The 19,832-nt window shown below is 38.8% G+C and overlaps 1 protein-coding gene across 4 annotated transcripts in view; it reads right to left on the reverse strand.

The window, feature by feature from the left end:
* The window catches only part of mtss1 (MTSS I-BAR domain containing 1), a 103,191-nt gene that overhangs the window by 38,557 nt on the left and 44,802 nt on the right, over window positions 1-19,832 (reverse strand). For 3 of the 4 annotated variants that reach the window (XM_023292069.3, XM_055011006.1, XM_055011005.1), the window contains exons 4-6: window positions 8,059-8,143; window positions 5,554-5,645; window positions 5,399-5,473 (exon numbers count right to left, since the gene is read on the reverse strand). In XM_023292069.3, the coding sequence (XP_023147837.2) occupies window positions 5,399-5,473; window positions 5,554-5,645; window positions 8,059-8,143 (252 nt within the window). Of the gene's footprint in view, window positions 1-5,398; window positions 5,474-5,553; window positions 5,646-6,308; window positions 8,034-8,058; window positions 8,144-19,832 lie in introns of those variants that run through there. The other variant, XM_055011007.1, reaches the window with a different exon arrangement.

Genomic DNA, 19,832 nt, shown 5'->3' on the forward strand with positions numbered 1-19,832 from the left:
ATCATTGTAGTAATGTGCTGCTAACTTGTCATGCTTCGTTTTATTTCATTTAGGCTAAAAAGGCGAGCACATAGAGTGCAATCTTCTACTGTCCCAAACACGCTTTCAAAACCCCTATTGTGACACTTGAAAAGGTTACTGCGCATTATTTGATGTTCAGTTTTAAACATCACAACCCTAAGATTTATGTAAGTGTTTTTAATTCATACAGAGAAAGGTGATAAAATGGCACTTTTGTGTCTGTTTCTGCTTTTTTTAAACTTTCCTCTCATCATTTGCCTCCCTCTGTCTCAACAGCTGGAGATTCCTTATCATGAAGTGGCTGAACACCACATAATGAGAGAGTGTACACATTCATACACTCAGAATCAAGTGGGATGGCTAGTGGAACGGATGTGTACTGTGATGAGGTCTTCTTTTCATTCAAACAAACTTTATTATACGACATGTATTTTTGCCCAACAAACGGAATGAACTGAAGTAACCTGAGAAAAGAGAGCTCAAGAGAAACTCTAAGAAATAAAATTAGCTTTTGAGAATTTTAGGATTTAATGAGCAGAAAAAGCAGACATGCAGACAGAAGAAAAATGTTAAAATTAGAGAGCTCTACATAGTTTAATGTAGGTGTAACTGTGATACAGCAATTTAAGTGTCTAGGACTATGTGTGTGTTGAAGAGCAGTACTCGTTGCAAAATGGTATGACGTACTATAAAGGCTTCAAACTGAAAGCAAAACAAATCTTGATCGACAGGACAAGAAAATGTTTAAGGCTGAAAAAAATGGACTTTAGTTAGGACTAGTTTTCTTCAACCAGCAAAAGCTGTAGCAGTTAGTCCCTCATTTTGTCCTGTATAATTACATGATGTCCACACACACAGAGCACTGTACACCAGAAATAATTATACTGTAAAACCCTGATTGGTGAGTGTACAGACATAGTTTTGGTGGGCAGTGCAAGAAAAAAACTGTGTCCTTCTGGGAGTGTGTGTGTGTGTGTGTGTGTGTGTGTGTGTGTGTGTGTGTGTGTGTGTGTGTGTGTGTGTGTGTGTGTGTGTGTGTGTGTGTGTGTGTGTGTGTGTGTGTGTGTGTGTGTGTGTGTGTGTGTGTGTGTGTGTGTGTGTGTGTGTGTGTGTGTGTGTGTGTGTGTGTGTGTGTGTGTGTGTGCGTGTGTGTGTTCTGTCATTGCGTGGTGACAACGTGAAGCTGTGGTTCTGTCTCCATCTTTGAATTTTTTTGCTTACTTGTTTACTCACAGTATCATTTCTCTAAACGTTACAGCTCCCAGACAGTTTACGGGTCTTTCATTCGCATAATTTTTATTTATCACAACTTAATTATGTTTGTAATTTTGTCTATCTATGATCCCAGTTCATGACTAAAATATAGTTTATTCAGAGAGAACTTTGACCTACTGTGCTCACCATAAGTGTGCGTGGAGACACTTTTCTCGTACAAAGAGTAATGATTACTGACATTTGAATTATTCTCACTTTCAGTTTGACCTTTAAATAAAGGATTAGATCATGATATGATTTCCAGAGATCAAATAAGAATGAAACAAAAAAAGGGATAGAACACTTTAGCTATAATTATTATATCAGCATAAACTGAGGGTAGAGACATTAGATAGATCAATGTATATATGAAGTACAGCGTTATCATTGCCAGTGTAGCTAAAACTATATTGGTACAATGAAAGTTATAATAAACCCAAACTTCTAATTTATTTTGATGATTTAGATGGCCTAAAACCATGCTGGTGATTTAGTTTGACCACAGGAGTCATGATTGAGAAAGACGAGATAATAAAAGAAAAGGTGCAGAAAGAGACAGAAAGAGTAAAGAAAAAAAACACATAGCAGAAAACATGTTCAGAGATGTCAAACCCACATCAGACATCACTCTGTTTACCCTGGGTGGGTCTGCAGTCAGACTTGTGATGTGTGCACAGACTATTTTTGTGTCTAGGCATTTGCGTATTGGATTTGCTGAGCGAAAGGACAGGGAGGATATTTGTATAAAGTCCTCGAGGTTTCATTTCAGTGTGTGTGTGTGTGTGTGTGTGTTTGTGTGTGGTGTGTGTGTTGTGTATGTGCTTGGGCGTTTCCATTCTATTTCTCCCATATTAGGCCGTAGGGCTGTCTTTCCTGGCAAGCCTTTGCTCTCTTTGGTTATGGGATGTCAAGGCCAGGTGCAACCATGACAACTGAAGGGTGTGTAACTGTGATAGTGGGGACGGTGCAGCCCAGGTGTCTGCCTGGCAGTGTGCTTGCGTATCTATGGCAACAGTTAAACTGACTAGCCTGGAGTCAGTAACAGGTCTCATATCAATTCTAGAATTCAAATCAGCACACACTGTTTGAGCGTTGAGCCCTAAATCTTGTGCACTGCAGAAAATTTTATTCCATCTTTTACAAAACAAAAAGTGGCACGTACTTTGACAAAATAACTGCCTGACAATCTTCTTGAAATGGAGCAAATAATACAGAATAATCAGGGACAACACAGTCAAGGCAGGTACTTCAAAAGTCTAAATAAAAGCCAACAAATACTAATTAAAGGGCATTAAGTCTTAGTTCTAGGACAGAAACTCTTAAGCACAAACAAGTGAGCATTAGTCAGACCAAATAGTTTCTGGTCAAGTCCTAACATCTACGTTGATATCACAAAAATCTGCTGGCCTCTGCTGCCAAAAGCAATTTTCACTCTTGAATGTGACTGGCAGCTGGGACATTAATTCTAAGCTTATCCGTTATCAGGACTATAAAGACTTTATTTCCTCTTTAAATCCATGTGGTAGATACCAAGCCATTCCATGTCAACTCTGTTATTTAAGTCCATGTATTGTTGATCATCATCATCAAGGTAAAATGGCAAACTGTTTACCTTTCTGGCATCTAAGCCATCTTAACTAGAGGTGGAAGTTTCCTGCTCACATCGTTTCTTGCAAAACTCTGCAACATTTTACAAGAAAAAATCACATATTTGAGAAACGATAATAATTAGAAAAGCACTCAGAGAGCACAGTACTCTGCCAAGGCTGTTCAGTTGACATCATTTCCGACGGATGAAGTCTTTAATAAAAAATAACCTTGCGCTGAGCACAGGCATGTGCTATGCATGTGCATGTTATGTATGAATACCGAATTGCATGTAAACTACTCTTATAAAGGTCTGTTGATCAGTTCATCACTTTTGGCAAGCCTTTGTTTTGCTAGTGTTAAAATAACCGTTCCCTCCATGCGTTTATTAAGAAGGCGCATTTTTAATGTTACAGGCTTTTATTTTGTCACCATTCCAGCAGCACAGGAAGTGTTTATCTAAGAACTGGTTTCTTGACATGACGAAGACGCTGCCGAAAAGTCTGAAAATTCACGTAAAGATGAAAGAAAACGGTTCCACGCTGTTGCTGTCTAGAAAATGATGAGTCTAAACTTAGAAGCACCTAGCTGCATTCAGGACAAGCTCTTACAGTGTTTCCTGAAGAAAGGAGTGAAGGACAGAAAGGTGAATTTGTGTTCAAAATAAGGCTGACGGCTGAACGTAAATAAAGTCTTTGTGAAACATCAGGAGCTTCACCATTGTCTGGCTGGGGTTTGCTACATTGCATGACCAAATTTTTAGCGGGACTCAGAAACACCCCACAGTTTAATCATTTGTTCCTTGTATGATTTCCAACTGACAAATCACAGTCAATTTCTAGTAGGATAGCAATCGTGATTGTCAGCAGGTAACTGACACAGTGTTCACGTCATGGCCGGCATCTATATCTCACAATGGGAAATCTTTAACAAATCCATGGATCCAGACTATAAGCCGCATCACTTCCAAAATCTAATCACTTGGTCCTTGTGTCATTTCTGACTTTCTCTGAAAATTTCATCCAAATCTGTTGCTCCGTTTTTCAGTAATGTTTCACATGGACAGAAAGACTCACAGATTCACAGACAAACGTACGCCAATCGTCACTTAACTGACATTCCTTGGCGGAGTAATGAGTAATATTTTACCTCCTTTCTAACGTTATTAATCTCCACTTCACCCGTTACTTCTCATTTTTAACCTCATGGTTACAAACTACTGCTGTAGTGTATAATCTATTACAAAATGTCTAATTGCCATTGAAAATAATCTTGCAAGTCATTGTTGGTATTTATATTTTTGTAACCCTGAACTTAACAAATCCTTCACGAGCTCAAATTTCATAGAATCTGTATCATGACGAGAACAGTAAACAAAATATTTACAACTTAATTGATAAAAAAATTATCAATACTGGCAGAACAAGGTTCGGTTCTCCTCTCTTTATCCGTTTCTCTCTGCAATCCTTTTCATTCTTTACCCTCACCCCAATCCGTCAAGGCTGGTTATGCTGGGGTTTCTGATTGTTAAAAGGAGGTGGTTATTCTTCCCAAGTGCTTGGTTAGACCAAACTTTTGGATTAGTTTGTTTTTTCTTTATAATATAATATTGTATGGCCTTGACCTTGCTATGTGAAGTGCTCTGCTCATTACTTGTGTTTTATAATGGCACTGTATAAACAAGAAAAAAAAAGAAAAGCACTCAGAGAGCGCAGTACTCCACCAAGGCTGCTCAGTCTTTGTATGATTTCTGATGGGTGAAATCTTTAATAAAAACTTAACTTGCACTGAGTACAGGCATGTGTTATGTATGTATACAATATGTATAGATCGCAATCATGTGATCGTCAGCAAGCAGTTGGTAGCATTCACTTGTCATAGTTACAGTGATGCCATGCCACTATCTCCCAATGGGAAATTCTTAAGAAGTCTGTGGATCCAGACTACAAGCCGCACCACTGCCAAAATCTAATGAGGTGGTCCTTGTGTCATTTGTGACCTTCCCTGAAAATTTCCTCCAAACCAATTAGTCCCTTTTTGAGTAATGCTGCAAACAGACGGAAGGATTCACGTATGCCGATCGTCACATAACTCGGCTGCGTTCCTTGGCGGAGTCATGTTTGAAAAATCACCTATGGTTTTCTGGGTGAAAGTTAATCTATATGCACATAGATATAACAGCTATGGTAGTAGAGAAACATGTTTTAGAGTGATTATTTCTTCCCTCGAGGTGCTGGACAACTTACAGGAGGCAGGGCATAACAACGCAGCAGAGATCTGAAAACACTTATCTCAGCACAATGAGGGCAAGATCGAACAGACTCCACGTGTTTACTGTGGAAGATTACCTCACTATGAAGGACGGTTTTCATTTTCAACAGGTGGCTTCTTCATCAGAAGTAAACAAGCTCTGGTATCTGTATCTTTTCTACAAAGGTGCTTGTTTGATAATGTAACTGTACTCATAATTTTATGTTCAAGTCAAACTCAGTGCTGCTGAAGACCTGCTGGATGAGCTGAAGACAATTCGTCTTACCTTTTTTCACCTTCTTCTGCAGTTTGATGGTGTCTGAGGATTTCTTCTTGATGTCTGCTCTAGCTCTCTTGTATTCTGGACAACAAGATAAAGCTAAGTGAGGCAGAGCTTGTCTGTGCAGGTGAAAGTGTGCACGTGTTAGCCTGCTGGCATACCTTTGGCATGGTCTTTGTCCAGCTGACTGGCCACTTTTTTCCACTCCTCCATTTTCAACTCCAGTGGAGTGATGAGACTTTCTGAGAGAGCCCTAAAAGAAATAAAAAAGATTTAAAGTCTCACTTTCTCAGTCATTGCATTTAACTTCACTTTCTGGAATCAATACTGCAAGCTAAACAATATTTCTCCAATTTTCCAGTCAGTCTTGGATTTTAACCAGTAACTCTCTGACAGGTTAGATCAGAATAGTACCTTTTATTTTACTATCATTCATGAAGTGCTGCAGTGAACACAACTTACATACAGTATTAGTTATCATTATTATTATTTTTAGTATTTTCTAGAGAGTGAGCGGACATCTCTACTTCAATTGTGTTAACAACCAAAACCAAAAATATTGTATTTACAATGCGATTGTCACTGCTTTAATGATTGAATTGAGTGAACAGGTAAATGACTGATGATGATTGTTATCAGAGTTTCTGCTTTACCAGACTGCATTATCTTTAGAGTTGTTTCTATATCTTAATACTCTGATTACATAAACAAGAAGGAGAGTATGACCTCAGTGATCAAACACCTAAGCAGATTTTATTATCTGTATTAGATTTTGCAGACAGTAATGACAGAGTACCTAGTGTGATGTTGCACTAGTGAAAGTGATAAGGGGTGAAATCAGGATGACATACAACTCTAGCACTCCCATACATGCACACAGGCCCCCACAAAGCCACAGTCGATTCAGAATACTGACAGCTCGGTTCTCCCATTAAGCAGTAGAGCATAAGGGGAGTGATAGAAGAGAAAAAATAATGTTAAAGTGTTCAACTGTTTAAATTTTTTGAGATTTAGGTATTGTTAAAGATGTATATAAGTTGGTTCAGGTTGTTCAGTCATTATTTTTCACAATTTTCAGATGTACAGTTATATCAAAAGTTATTAATAAATGTTGTCAAAATGTTTTTGAACCGTACTGAATTTATTTGATTTGACGGTCAGTTATTGATTACATGCAGACACTAATAAAACTACCAGGTTACATCAACATATATCACACTAACTCAAAAAGACCCCAAAAGACAGAACAGTCCACCAACTTATAGTAATATGAACACTACAGGAAGGAGTTTTCTTTTCACCAAAGCACAGGTGTTTAATAAACATGTCAAGTGCATATAAATTTGTTTCTTTCTTGAATCTGTTTACTCAGGCAAAATGAAACATGATTAATATAGATTAAAAATTAATGCTATGCATCGCGATTAATTGAAATTATTCTACAGCAATCATGCAATTAATCAGATTAAACCTTTTTTGTGTTTGACAGCACTACAAAAAAGCCTTTTCAAGGAGCAAAAAATGGGTTAACAAGTTAAAGCTGTTCTGCAGCAATGGAAGTTGATTAAGCCTTGAAAGCTCATGCTACCAAATCCTACAGTTGTCCCAACTTTTCTTGATTACTTACAACCCTTTCTGTCTGCATAAAAGTAGTGCTGGAACACACCATGGCACCGTACCAGAGCATTATTTAAACAGCATTGTACTGCAGAAAGCAGTGTGCTGCTATGGAAATGGTGAGGAAAAGGCAATTAACAATAGAAGAGAGACAGACCATCATAACACTTAAAAATGCAGGCCTTTCCTACAGAGAAATTGTGAAGAAAGTCAAGGTGTCAGTGAGTAGAGTTTTCTTCACCATCAAAAGGCACTCAGAAACTGGGGGAAACTCTGACAGGAAGAAGTCTGCAAGACCCAAAGCCACAACAGAATCAGAAGATTCTGAGAGTCTGTAGTGTATTATTTTTTGGGTACAATGTTCTAAAAGTAAAAGATGATTTAATTATGGGAAATGCTATTAGACTGAAGACCAGAGTTAAAATATATGTCTAAAATACATAATGATGAAGGTTCTAGTAATCACTGAACCTCAGAGCTGGTTTGGGATGAACTGGACAGAAGAGTGAAAGCAAAGCAACCTACAAGTTCCACACATTTATGGGAACTTCTGCAACAGAGTTGGGAAGAATTTCCTGAAGAAAATTTGATTTTCATTGTAGAAAGAATGCCACAAGTGTGTTCAGCTGTTGTATCTGCCAAAGGTGGCTTTTTTGATGAATCAGAAGTTTAGAATGCATTTTGGTTACTAAATTGGTATTTATAACTTTGCTTATTTGTTCTCTGCTTTCATTTCAGAGTACAATGAGACATTAACATGCATCATTTCCAATAAAAAATTGAAAAATTGGGGTGTTCTAAAACTTCTGACCGGTAGTGTATATTCACACATCTAGCTGTCTTGTCTATGGCCTAATGTCAGCTGAATGTAATTCACTGTCTATTTCTCTTACTGTCAGATAAAAGATGTTAACACAGCAACTTCTACACCTTCACCTTCATCTTCCTGCCCTCGAAAACATGCCATATAATACTGTCTTTTGTGTGTGCGAGTATGTGTCTAATTCTGCGTGTGTGTGTGTGTGTGCGCATGTGCGTGTGTACTTTACGTTGTGAACAGTTTGAGTTTGGACTCGATGCTGCGGTGTCTCATACACATCCTGGTTAACGCTGAGCCGATCTCCTTGGTGGCACCTAAAAATAGTCAGAAAATTAATTTTAATTTGAAATGAGACTGAAATGAGAGAAAACAAATGGCATTCCAGAATAAAGGTCAGTTTAGACCATAAAAACAACAAAATAAAATGCAAGCTAATTACATTTTAGGCTTCAACATGTGTTCGCCTGTGAGATGAGTTGAAACAGAAACATAAAACCATTTTTTGGTTCTGCAATTCGTCTAAGGCAAACTAAGCGTTTAAATAGTCTATGGCAAAACGTATGTGATACAAGCTTCATCCAAAAGAAACTAAGCGAAAGGATATCACATAAGATTAGTGTGTCTCTGCTACTTTTGCTGCCACTGTGAATTTTAAAAAATTACAGTTTTTACAATGTATTGAAACAAACTAAACTTGAGGCAACTTGTTATTGAATTAACATAGTTTTTGTTTGGTGCTGTGATCTGTACAACCAGACAGCAACAGGAGTAGGTGAACTGAAGCTCTGCAATAAAACTGTAACAGTGCAGTGGTAGGGTCCATGTGTGCTATCATTGCTTCATTAAATGGTATTAAGGAATAAACTTGATTAAGATCTTTCGAGTTTTGTAATGTGTGATGAAACAATAGAGGTGTGTGTGTGTCTTACTTTGTCAGTATACTATGTAAGAAAGAGACCACTTTCTGTCACAACTGGCTTGGGCTAATATTCTGTTAGAACATCACATTTCATAGGCAAGGCAAGTTTATTTGTATAGCACACTTCATGTCAAAGACAATTCAAACTGCTTTACATAAAACAAAAGTATTACAGTGAGGTGTAGGTAAAACATTAAAAAGCACATAAGACATTGCAAAAATCAAAATAAAATCACGTACAGTAACTAGATTGAATTGACATGATCAAAAGCAAGCAACAGTCTAGATAAGTTAAAAGATACCGTGTAGATTTCATGAATAGCCGCATGAGAAAAGAAATGTTTTTAACCTGGATTTAAAAGTGTCTACATTTTGGTGAAATTGTAAGCTCCACTGGCAGTTTGTTCCACTTGATTGCAGCAAAACAATGTTTAGTCCTGACTCTGGCCTAGACTAGCTGACCTGAGTCCTTGGATCTAAGAACCCTGCTAGGTTTATATTCTCTGAACATATCACAGATGTATTCTGGGCCAAAAGTGTTCTGGGATTTGTAAATGATCAGAAGGGTTTTAAAATCTATTCTGTGACCGACTGGAAGCCAGTGCAGAGATTTTAGAAGTGGTGTGATGTGTTCAGATCTCTTAGTCCTAGTTAAAACTCTAGTAGAAGCTTTCTGGATAAGCTGCAGCTGTTTAATGCTCTTTTTGGGAAGTTCTGTTAAAATACCATTACAGTAATCTAGTCTACTAGAGATGAACACATGGATGAGTTTCTCCTGGTCTTTCTGGGAGACAAAACTTTTAATTCTGTTGATGTTTTTGAGTTGGTAAAAAGCTGCTTTTGGTGACAGCTTTGATACGGCTGTTAAAAGTCAAATCTGAGTCTGTTAACACTCCAAAGTTACGAAGTTGGTGGGTGGTTTTAAGAGCCCAAGTCTCAAGATGTTTATGAATGCCGACCCGCTTCTCTTTGCTACCAAACAGAATAATCACACTTTTATCTTCATTTAATTGTAGAAAATGATCTCTCATCCAGGTGTTTACTTGCTCCAGACATTGGCACAGTAAGTCTGTTGGGCTACAGTCGTCTGATGACAGAGACACATAAAGTTGCGTATCGTCTGCATAACTGTGATAATCAATGATACATTTCTGCATTATGTGACCAAAAGGGAGCATATACAAGTTGAACAGAAGAGGTCCAAGAACTGACCCCTGGGGGAGACCACAGGTTATGGCCACTCGCTCAGATTCATAACTGCTAATTGTAACAAAAATAACTCCAACCTTCTAAATAGGACCTGAACCAATTTAGGACCTGACTGAAATTTGCCAAGATTTCCACTTTCATTCAAAAAGTCATTAAGCTGGCTAAATAAAAATTTTTCAATAATCTTGAATATAAAAGAAAGGTTAGAGACAGATCTGTAGTTGTTCATCATGGAGGCATCCAGGGTCCTCCTCTTTAGAAGTGGCTTAATGGCAGCTATCTTCAGTGACTCGGGAAAAATGCCTGATGTCAGTGAGCTGTTAACTATTTGTAGGAGATCACTTTTTAATAAGTTAAATGGTATTACATCCACAGTGCCTGTTGTTGATTTCAGATGCCAAACTATTCCTTCTAGGATTTTTAAATCAACCATATTAAATTGTGACATGAAAGGTAAAGTGAAGTTATTTCTCGGCTTTAGACACAGACTAGTTTTCTTGTTTGTCTGTGTGGCATTAATGTTTTGTCTAATTGTTTTGATTTTCTCACTAAAAAAGTTGGAAAATTTGTTGCATTTCTCAGTGGAGGGGAGCTCTGGGCTTAGCTATTTAGGAGGACTCGGAAGTTTTTCAATCATAGCAAACAGAGTATGAGAATTGTTGACATTCTTGTTGATCATTCCAGATAAATGCAGCTGTCTAGCTTCGCACAGTTCATTGTTGTAATTACACAGGCTTTGTTTGTACAATTGATAATGAATTTGAAGATTTGTTTTCCTCCACTTACATTCAGCTTTCCTGCATTCTCCTTTCAGGTTTATGACCATAATGGTGTTTCTCCTGTGTGTCTTCTGTTTGCTCAAAGTGCTTTTGATTCTTATTGGTGCAACAGCATCCATTACATTCAAAATTTTCAAATTGAAATGATCCAGTAGTCCATCAACTGACTCTGCACTCATTGATGGTAACAAAGCTATGGCCTCCATCAGTTGAGCACTTGTTTCCTCATTTACGTACCTCTTCTTAAGCGAGAGGGAAGGAGTTGTTTGAACATTCTGAGTGATCAATAAATCAAACAAAATACAAAAATGGTCAGACAAGGCCAAGTCAGTAACCACAACAGAGGAAATACCAACACCTTTAGAAATAACCAGGTCCAGAATGTGACCTGAATGTGGGTAGGCTCTTTTACATGTTGCCATAAACCAAACATGTCCAACAAAGAAGAAAATTCTTTGACATTACCATCCTTCATATTATGTATGTGAAAGTTAAAATCCCCGTTTAAAATAAAATGGTTAGAGACAAACACACAATATCAAGACAGCAGCTTAGACATAATAAAACACACAGTTCAGTAACACTTTGTGGCACAATGAAAGCTCATGTGTACACACAAATACTTCCAGTGGCAATGATTTTCAAACCAAACACATTACAGCTACTCTGCAGATAATCACGCAGACAGACAAGTTGACCACTTTTGTTTTGTTCTCTGTTTTGTTCTCCCTCTTTCCCTCTTCCACACATCCATCAAGCATTTTCACAAGGTTTCATAATTTCTTAGATATTCTGAAGTTGTACTTCAAAAAAGACCAAACCTTGCTGAATTATTTGGAATGTCAATTTGGTGTGTCAAAAGAGAAAATGTGGAGCAGGATCAGTTTTCTCAAGAGTCTTTAAAAACTTGATTCAAATAGTTCTTGCTGTATTTCAAGTGGTGAACTGTGGCCCTGTTAACATGTACACAGGTATTATTTGATAGTAACTGCTGCTTGCTCTATGCATTTTGGCCTTTTGTTCTCACGCAAGTGCATTTTCAGACCTTTGGAAAATTCCTTCCCTTGCAATATTCAGAAATTCTGTTTGCAGTGCAGTGTTGCAGTATAGACAGCGAAAGCAATGTGTGCATCAATTTCTCTTTTGTTAACATGAGGCAACTTTGAATAATAGCGAACATGGCCAAAAGTCTTGGTGTTAAATTTTGCTAACAGGGATGTTAACATGTTTGAGTGATGTGATTGTTTGTCGGTATATGTAGCCCTGTGACAGACTGGTGACCTGTCCAGGATGTCCCCTTCCTTCGCCCTAAGTCAGCTGGGATAGGCTCCAAGCGCCCCCGCAACCCTAATGAGGACTTAGCGGTGTATAGATAATGGATGGATGGATGGACATTAGTGACTGCTTGGTCTGTTTAATTAAAGAGTGACCAGTTCAAAAGACTGATTAGAAGTCATGGGGTTTTAACTTTGAAAACATTTTTCATTCATATGAAATTTCAAAATATCATATGAATAAACTATATTATTGATCAGTGACATACACTGATCAGGTATAACCACTGACCACTGACAGGTGAAGTGAATAACACTGATTACCTTTTCATCATGGCACCCATTTGTGGGTTGGATATATTAGGCAGCAACTGAACATTTCGTTCTCAAAGTGGATATGTTAGAAGCAGGAAAAATGGACATCCATCAGAATTTGAGCAAGTTTGACAAGGGCCAAACTGTGATGGCGAGATGACTGGATCAGAGTATCTCCAAAACTGCAGCTCTTGTGAGGTGTTCCTGGTCTGCAGTGGCCAGTATTTATCAAAGGTGGTCCAAGAATGAAACAGTGGTGAACTGGCGACAGGGTCATGGGCTGCCAAAACTAATTGATGCACGTGGGGAGCGAAGGTTGGCCTGTGTGGTCGGATCCAACAGACGAGCTACTGTCGGGCAAAATGTTTAAGAAGTTAAAGCTGGTTCTAACAGAAGAGTGTCAGAATACACTGTGCAGCACAGTTTGTTGCATATGGGGCTGCATAGCCACGGACCAGTCAGAGTGCCCAAACTGACCTCTGTGCACCACCAAAAGCACCAACAATGGGCACGTGAGCATCAGAACTGGACCACGGAGCAATGGAAGTAGGTGGCCTGGTCTTATGAATCACATTTTCTTTTACATCACATGGATGGGCGGGCGCAGGTGCATTGCTTACCTGGGGAACACATGGCACCAGGATGCACTGTGGAAAGAAGGCAAGCCGGAGGAGGCAGTGTGATGCTTTTATGGGCAATATTCAATGTTATGATCTCTTTCAGCAGGATGCGTGTGATCATAGAGCATAGACAGAGTTCTACTGTATTGTATTGAGACTGTGAGGTAAACGTAGGGGGGGAAATTGTCGTTCATTGAGAGGGATTTGGATGTAAAGTAACATTGGGACTGGTCATTAGGACCATCTGGGGACACATATCTGAACAGACAATCATTTGTTTTTTGGGAAAGTTTAAGTTACATCTGTTATGTTCTCTTGTCTTATTGGGTGTGTATGTTTTGTGTTATATTAAACCTGGCCTCTCATCAATTAATTTGGCCAAAAGGAGAAAACTTCTCTGGGTCTCATTTTATTTTGATATCTATTATTTATTTAGTAGTTTCATTGAGCTTTACGAACCCGAGCACCCACCATTCTCGGGGTAATCACCTCAACAGAGTGGCTGCATACGGGTGCTACATATCTATACTATGTAGTCACCACTTCATTTTTTCCAGTATTGGTAACATTTGGAAAAACGCTGTACATGCTGATTCCAGGTTTATCCATCCATCTATCCATCCATCATCTATAAACTACTTAGTCCTCTGAATGTTCACATTGAGGCTGGAGTCTATCCCAGGTGACTTAGAGCGAATGCAGGGGACACCCTGGACAGGTCACCAGTCTCTCACAGGGCTACATATAGAAACAGACAACCAGGCACCTTCACATTCACACCTCTACGGACAATTTAGAATCACCAATTAACCTCAGCATGTTTGTGGACTGTGGGGAGAACATGCAAACTCCACACAGACAGATCCCAGGCCGGGATGTGAACTGGGGATCTTTTAGTTGTGACCACTGTGCAGCCCTACTAGGTTTTCTCCAACTTTTGTAAAATAAATAGCTACAGAAATTTAGAGTTATCTCTACTTCTAGGAATGGTTGTGCTGTTTTCACAGAAGTGCAGGCTTACTGCAGTGAAAAATGATCCCAGAGTGAGTAAAAATGTGATGGGAGCAAAAAAAATGCCCCAAAACTGTTTGGGGTTCAGAGGGTTAAAAATAGCTTAGTTGATTATCAGATTAGCTGGAGATCATTTTGAAGGCTAGCAACAACAATTAATTCATTGTTGTAAACTTGGGTTTTAAAAGAGTTGGATATACAATACAAACAACTTCAGATGCCACAAAGATAATGAGCATTTTCCACAAGCTTATTCGATATTTTAAGAACTAAACAACTGATAAATTACAAATACTGGAAATAATAGTTTCGGTTATCATACGAACAGACTGAGTCAAACATTCAGCAACGCTTAATTTCATCTACATCACTTAGCTCTGAGACAGCAACACAGCAGACTTTCACTAAAGAGTCCAAACTGTGTGAGTTTCACTGACTCATTACATATCATTTGAATCACAAAAACTGACAGCTGCATGGGAAGAAAACAGGATAGCTTGCACACATTCATGTGCACACACAAACAGGCTGCAACGCTGAGTCATGGCTGATATATGAAAGACAAAGAACAATCAGAGTGACAGATCAGGTGTTCATGTCATTATTAAGTAACTCCAGCACTAACCGGATGTGGTATCAGAGTGGAATCTGGACTGACACTGACTGTACACACCAGTACTGGTTTGAATTCTTCTCTCCTCCTGTACTGTGCGACACACTACTTTTCTTCTTTTCCTTTCCTTTTCTTTCCATTGATACTACAATCCTCCAATCACTTCATCTGCCTCTATACATTCTCTGTCATACCCATCCATTTTTCCTCTATTGTCCTCTATCTGTCCTAACACACATGCACACGCACTTTTCGTACAACGCGCGAATTAATCATTTAGGTGAGGTGTGTTTGCTTTATTTACCTTTCCCTCCCTGTTGCACCTCCAGCTCTGAGCTCAGAGAACATTTAAGTCTTTAAAGTTGCAATAATACAGTTATTATCTTAATGCAGTTAAAGCAGATGTTTCAAAAGTCTGTCATGCAATGTTTTGAAAGAGTGCATCTTAAATCCTTTCTGGTTTAAAAGCCAATCTGTGTTTTTGCTTTGAATACAAAATATTATTTCATTGACTAACCTGCATTGCAATGATCTGTGATATTCAAAATACCAAGAAAACTTTGTAAAAGATCACTAATTAACGTTTTTATATAAACAATAGAACAAAACACTACAAATAACATGAACAATGTAATGGTCGCAGCAAACAGGAAATACTCACTTTCTCTGTAATTGCCGTCTTTCTAACAAAATTTTGTAATTTAGGACTAACTGAAGTTTAGGTCTGTGGTGTTCAGGTTAACTGGTACATGTGTTCTCTAACCAAATCCTCACTGGTCAGACAATCACCTCAGTTAGTTTCATAGGAGAAAACACCGGCAACAACAGCCGGTATTCAAATGAATGGTCAAAAAATGTAAACTTGTCACAAACAACTCAATAACTAATGTGGCTTGAAAAAAAAACAGCATGCTAATTGGTCTGTGTTATATTCTTCAATAGCAGTAGTGCTGGGATCACCAGCTGATAGACACACATGGACAAAATTGCTGGTACCCCTCAGTTAATGAAAGAAAAACCCACCATGGTCACAGAAATCATTTGAATCTGACAAAAGTAATAATAAATAAAAATTCTATGAAAATTAACCAATGAAAATCAGACATTGCTTTTCAACCGTGGTTCATTGAAATTATTTTAAAAAATAAACTCATGAAACAGGCCTGGACAAAAATGATGGTACCCCTAGAAAAGACAGAAAATAATGTGACCATAGGGGACATGTTCAATCAAGGTGTGTCCTCTAATTAGCATCACAGGTGTCTACAGACTTATAATCAGTCAGTCGGCCTATTTATAGGGTTACAGTAGTCACTGTGCTGTTTGGTGACATGGTGTGTACCACACTAAACATGGACCAGAGGAAGCCAAGGAGAGAGTTGTCTCAGGAGATTAGAAAGAAAATTATAGACCAGCATGTTAAAGGTAAAGGCTATAAGACCATCTCCAAGCAGCTTGATGTTCCTGTGACTACAGTTGCACATATTATTCAGAAATTTAAGATCCATGGGACTGTAGCCAACCTCCCTGGATGTGGCCTCAGGAGGAAAACTGATGACAAATGGAAGAGACGGATAATAGGAATGGAAACAAAAGATCCCAGAACAACCTCTAAAGACATTAAAGGTGAACTCCAAGGTCAATGTACATCAGTGTCAGATCACACCATCCGTCATTGTTTGAGCCAAAGTGGACTTCATGGGAGACGACCAAAGAGGACACCATTGTTGAAAACAAATCATAAAAAAGCCAGACTGGAATTTGCCAAACTGCATGTTGACAAGCCACAAAGCTTCTGGGAGAATGTCCTATGGACAGACCAGACAAAACTGGAACTTTTTGGCACATCAGTTCTATGTTCACAGAAGCAAAAATGAAGCATATCAAGAAAAGAACACTGTCCCTACTGTGGAACATGGAGGAGGTTCTGTTATGTTCTGGGGCTGCTTTGCTGCATCTGGTACAGGATGTCTGGAATCTGTGCAGGTACAATGAAATCTCATGACTATCAAGGTATTCTAGAGAGAAATGTGCTGCCCAGTGTCAGAAAGCTTGGTCTCAGTTGCAGGTCATGGGTCTTGCAACAGGATAATGAGCCAAAACACACAGCTAGAAACAGCCAAGAATGGCTAAGAGGAAAACATTGGACTATTCTGAAGTGGTCTTCTATGAGCCCTGATCTAAATCCTAGTGAACATCTGTGGAAGGAGCTGAAACATGGCGTCTGGAGAAGGAACCCTTCAAACCTGAGACAACTGGAGCAGTCTGTTCATGAGGAGTGGACCAGAATACCTGCTGAGAGGTGTAGAAGTCTCACTGACAGTTACACAAATGGTTGGATTGCAGTGATTGCCTCAAAAGGTTGTGCAACAAAATATTAAGTTAAGGTTTCCATCATTTTTGTCCAGGCCTGTTTCATGAGTTTATTTTTTAAATAATTCTGTTAAACCACAGTTCAAAAGCAATGTCTGATTTTCATTGGTTAATTTTCATAGAATTTTGATTTATTATTACTTTTGTCAGATTCAAATGATTTCTGTGACCATTGTGGGTTTTTCTTTCATTAACCGAGGGGTACCAAAAATTTTGTCCACGTGTGCAGTTGTGCTGATGAGCAGGAGCATGCTCTGACTCCAGCACAGTTATCACATTAGATTAAAAGAAACCGGTTAAAATGAATAAATATGTTGCTAATACTAGCTTCTACCTGTTTATTCAGAGTTCATTTAGGTTCACCAGACTAGCAGGTAAAGTACACTTAGCTCACTGTGGCCCATTTAGTTCATCTAGAGAAAACTTTTTCTGTCACAACCAATTGACTGATTCAGAAGTATGTACAATTCCAGTCCAACAATATTTTCTTTGGTTAACTACTGTCGTATTTAGGTAATGGTTTAGACTCTTTCGTCAGTTTTGTTTCTAGCAGCATCACGCAGCTGTGGTTGGCAAACAATCTCTGTTAAAACCAATAGGCATGTGTCTGTGCGTGCGTGCATGTGCGTGTGTGTGTGTGTGTGTGTGTGTGTGTGTGTGTGTGTGTGTGTGTGTGTGTGTGTGTGTGTGTGTGTGTGTGTTACACTGTCATTGAATATCGTAGGCGTTTCCTTGCATTTGTGTTCAGACTTGTCTGATAGTGTGGGGATGATTTCAGAGAAAAATGTAACTTGACAAGATCAGACAAATTCAGTGTGGGAGTGAGATGGTTTTCAATTCTCGCAGTTTGTTTTGTTCTGCTTTTAACATGCTGATGATTAACGGCTCTTAAAACGGAGCTTAATAAATGATCAGTTTGAGTTTATCACGACAGCGTGACATTTGATCAAGATTTGTTTGTGTAAATACACTAAAGGCCAAAAATATTGGACACCTGAACATGAAAGCCACATGTGATCAGTGAACATCTCTCAAAACCATGGTCAAGAAACTGCTGCAACGGTTTCTTTCTAATAAAACAATTGAAAACTTTCCTCTGCAATGCATTTTGCTACTTTACTTGGAATGTTACTACCAGATCTGTATGTTTGTGGTACGGTGTGAAACCATTAGTAGGAATGTGTATGGTGTCACTTGACACAAACAAAAGACTCATAACATTGCTCCATAGCTTCACTATTGGTCAAAAACTATACAAGGAAAAAGGCTGTTGATGCTACCAGCAAACCAATGCAACACGGTTTACTCACAGGTGCTATGATACTGCTTGATGTGAAAGTGTGATGCAGAGCATCATGGAAGTCACCTGTGCAAGATACACAAATGAAAACTTATGAGCCTGAACACGTAATACTGGGGCACAAAATGACTCCATCCACACAGGAGCACAACTAATGCTGTCTTTCTTCCAGACTAGTCCATCAGCCTAAATTTAAATTTCTGTTTAACCCTCTGATATTGTGCTCCCATCACATTTTCACTCTCTGTGGGCTTTTTTCACTGCAATATAAAGTCCTACGTCTTTATGGAAATAGCACTATAGCTATAATTAGAAAGAAATCAGAAATGGCTTTTTTGTACCACCCACCTGCATATAATAAGGATTCTATCCAAGAGTTTTCAGAGTTTTTGTCTGAATTCATTCCTATGTATGATCAGATTTTGATTTGTGGAGATTTTAATATTCACGTTTGTTGTCTGGCTAGTCAGTTTGCTACTGACTTTAAAAGACTTTTGGATTGATTTGATTTAATCCAATCAGTTGACGGACTTACACACCATCTTGGTCATACTCTGGACCTTATTATCTCCTGCGGACTATCTTTATCTATCAGGGAAATATCTGAAACTGTCATTTCAGATCACTTTCCCATTATTTTTGAATTTGCAGCCCCTCCAGCGTCCTGCAAGCCTCTGGCCTTGCCTCGCTGATGCCATATCTTCACCTCCTCAACAGCTGGAGCATTTGCCACTGCTTTTATGAACATACAATTTTTAAATCCTAGTGTTCATCTGTATTCTTTATGCTCAGACAACTTTCTGTCCTCATTTTACAGTACTTGCTCCAGGATTCTGGACTCTATTGCCCCTTTTCGCTACAAATCATCTAAACCGAGAGCTGATCCCTGGGTAAATGACTCTTACCTGTGCACTTAGGCAACGCTGCCATCAGGCATCAATGATGATGGAAGAAGGACAAACTCCACGTATCCTGGGAAATACTAAAAGACAGTCTGTCTGACTGTCAAAGGGCTATGAAAGAAGCAAAATGTCAATATTTATCCAACATTATCTCCAGCAATAGTCATTGCCCCAGAATGCTGTTCAACACAATCAACTCTGTTGTTAACCCATCCGCCTCTGCTCTAGCCAATGCTTCAGTCAAGACCTGCCATAATTTCCTTCACTTTTTCACCGATAAAATTGCAACTATCAGGCAGCTCACTGTACGATATTTGGATGTTGACTTGCCCGTTGCTCCGGTACTTTCTGCTGTTTTTGATCAATTTGAACAGGTTTACCTGCCAACTCTCACTAAAGTCGTGCATCAGATGAAGCCTATAAGCTGCCTCTTGGACATTGTTCCCACCAGACTGTTGGTTGTGAAAATATGGCACAACAGTGCCATTACCAAGAACAGGACGTCTGTCCAAAATTGATGATAATACGAGAAGAAAACTGGTCAGGGAGGCTGCCAAGAGGTCGACAGCAACATTGAAGGAGCTGTAGGAATTTCTGGCAAGTACTGGCTGTGTAGTACATGTGACAACAATGTCCCATCTTCTTCATATGTCTGGGCTATGGGGTAAGGTGGCAAGACGGAAGCCTT

Source organism: Amphiprion ocellaris, chromosome 5 (assembly GCF_022539595.1).
Source record: "Amphiprion ocellaris isolate individual 3 ecotype Okinawa chromosome 5, ASM2253959v1, whole genome shotgun sequence".
Classification (NCBI taxonomy): Eukaryota; Metazoa; Chordata; class Actinopteri; family Pomacentridae; genus Amphiprion; species Amphiprion ocellaris.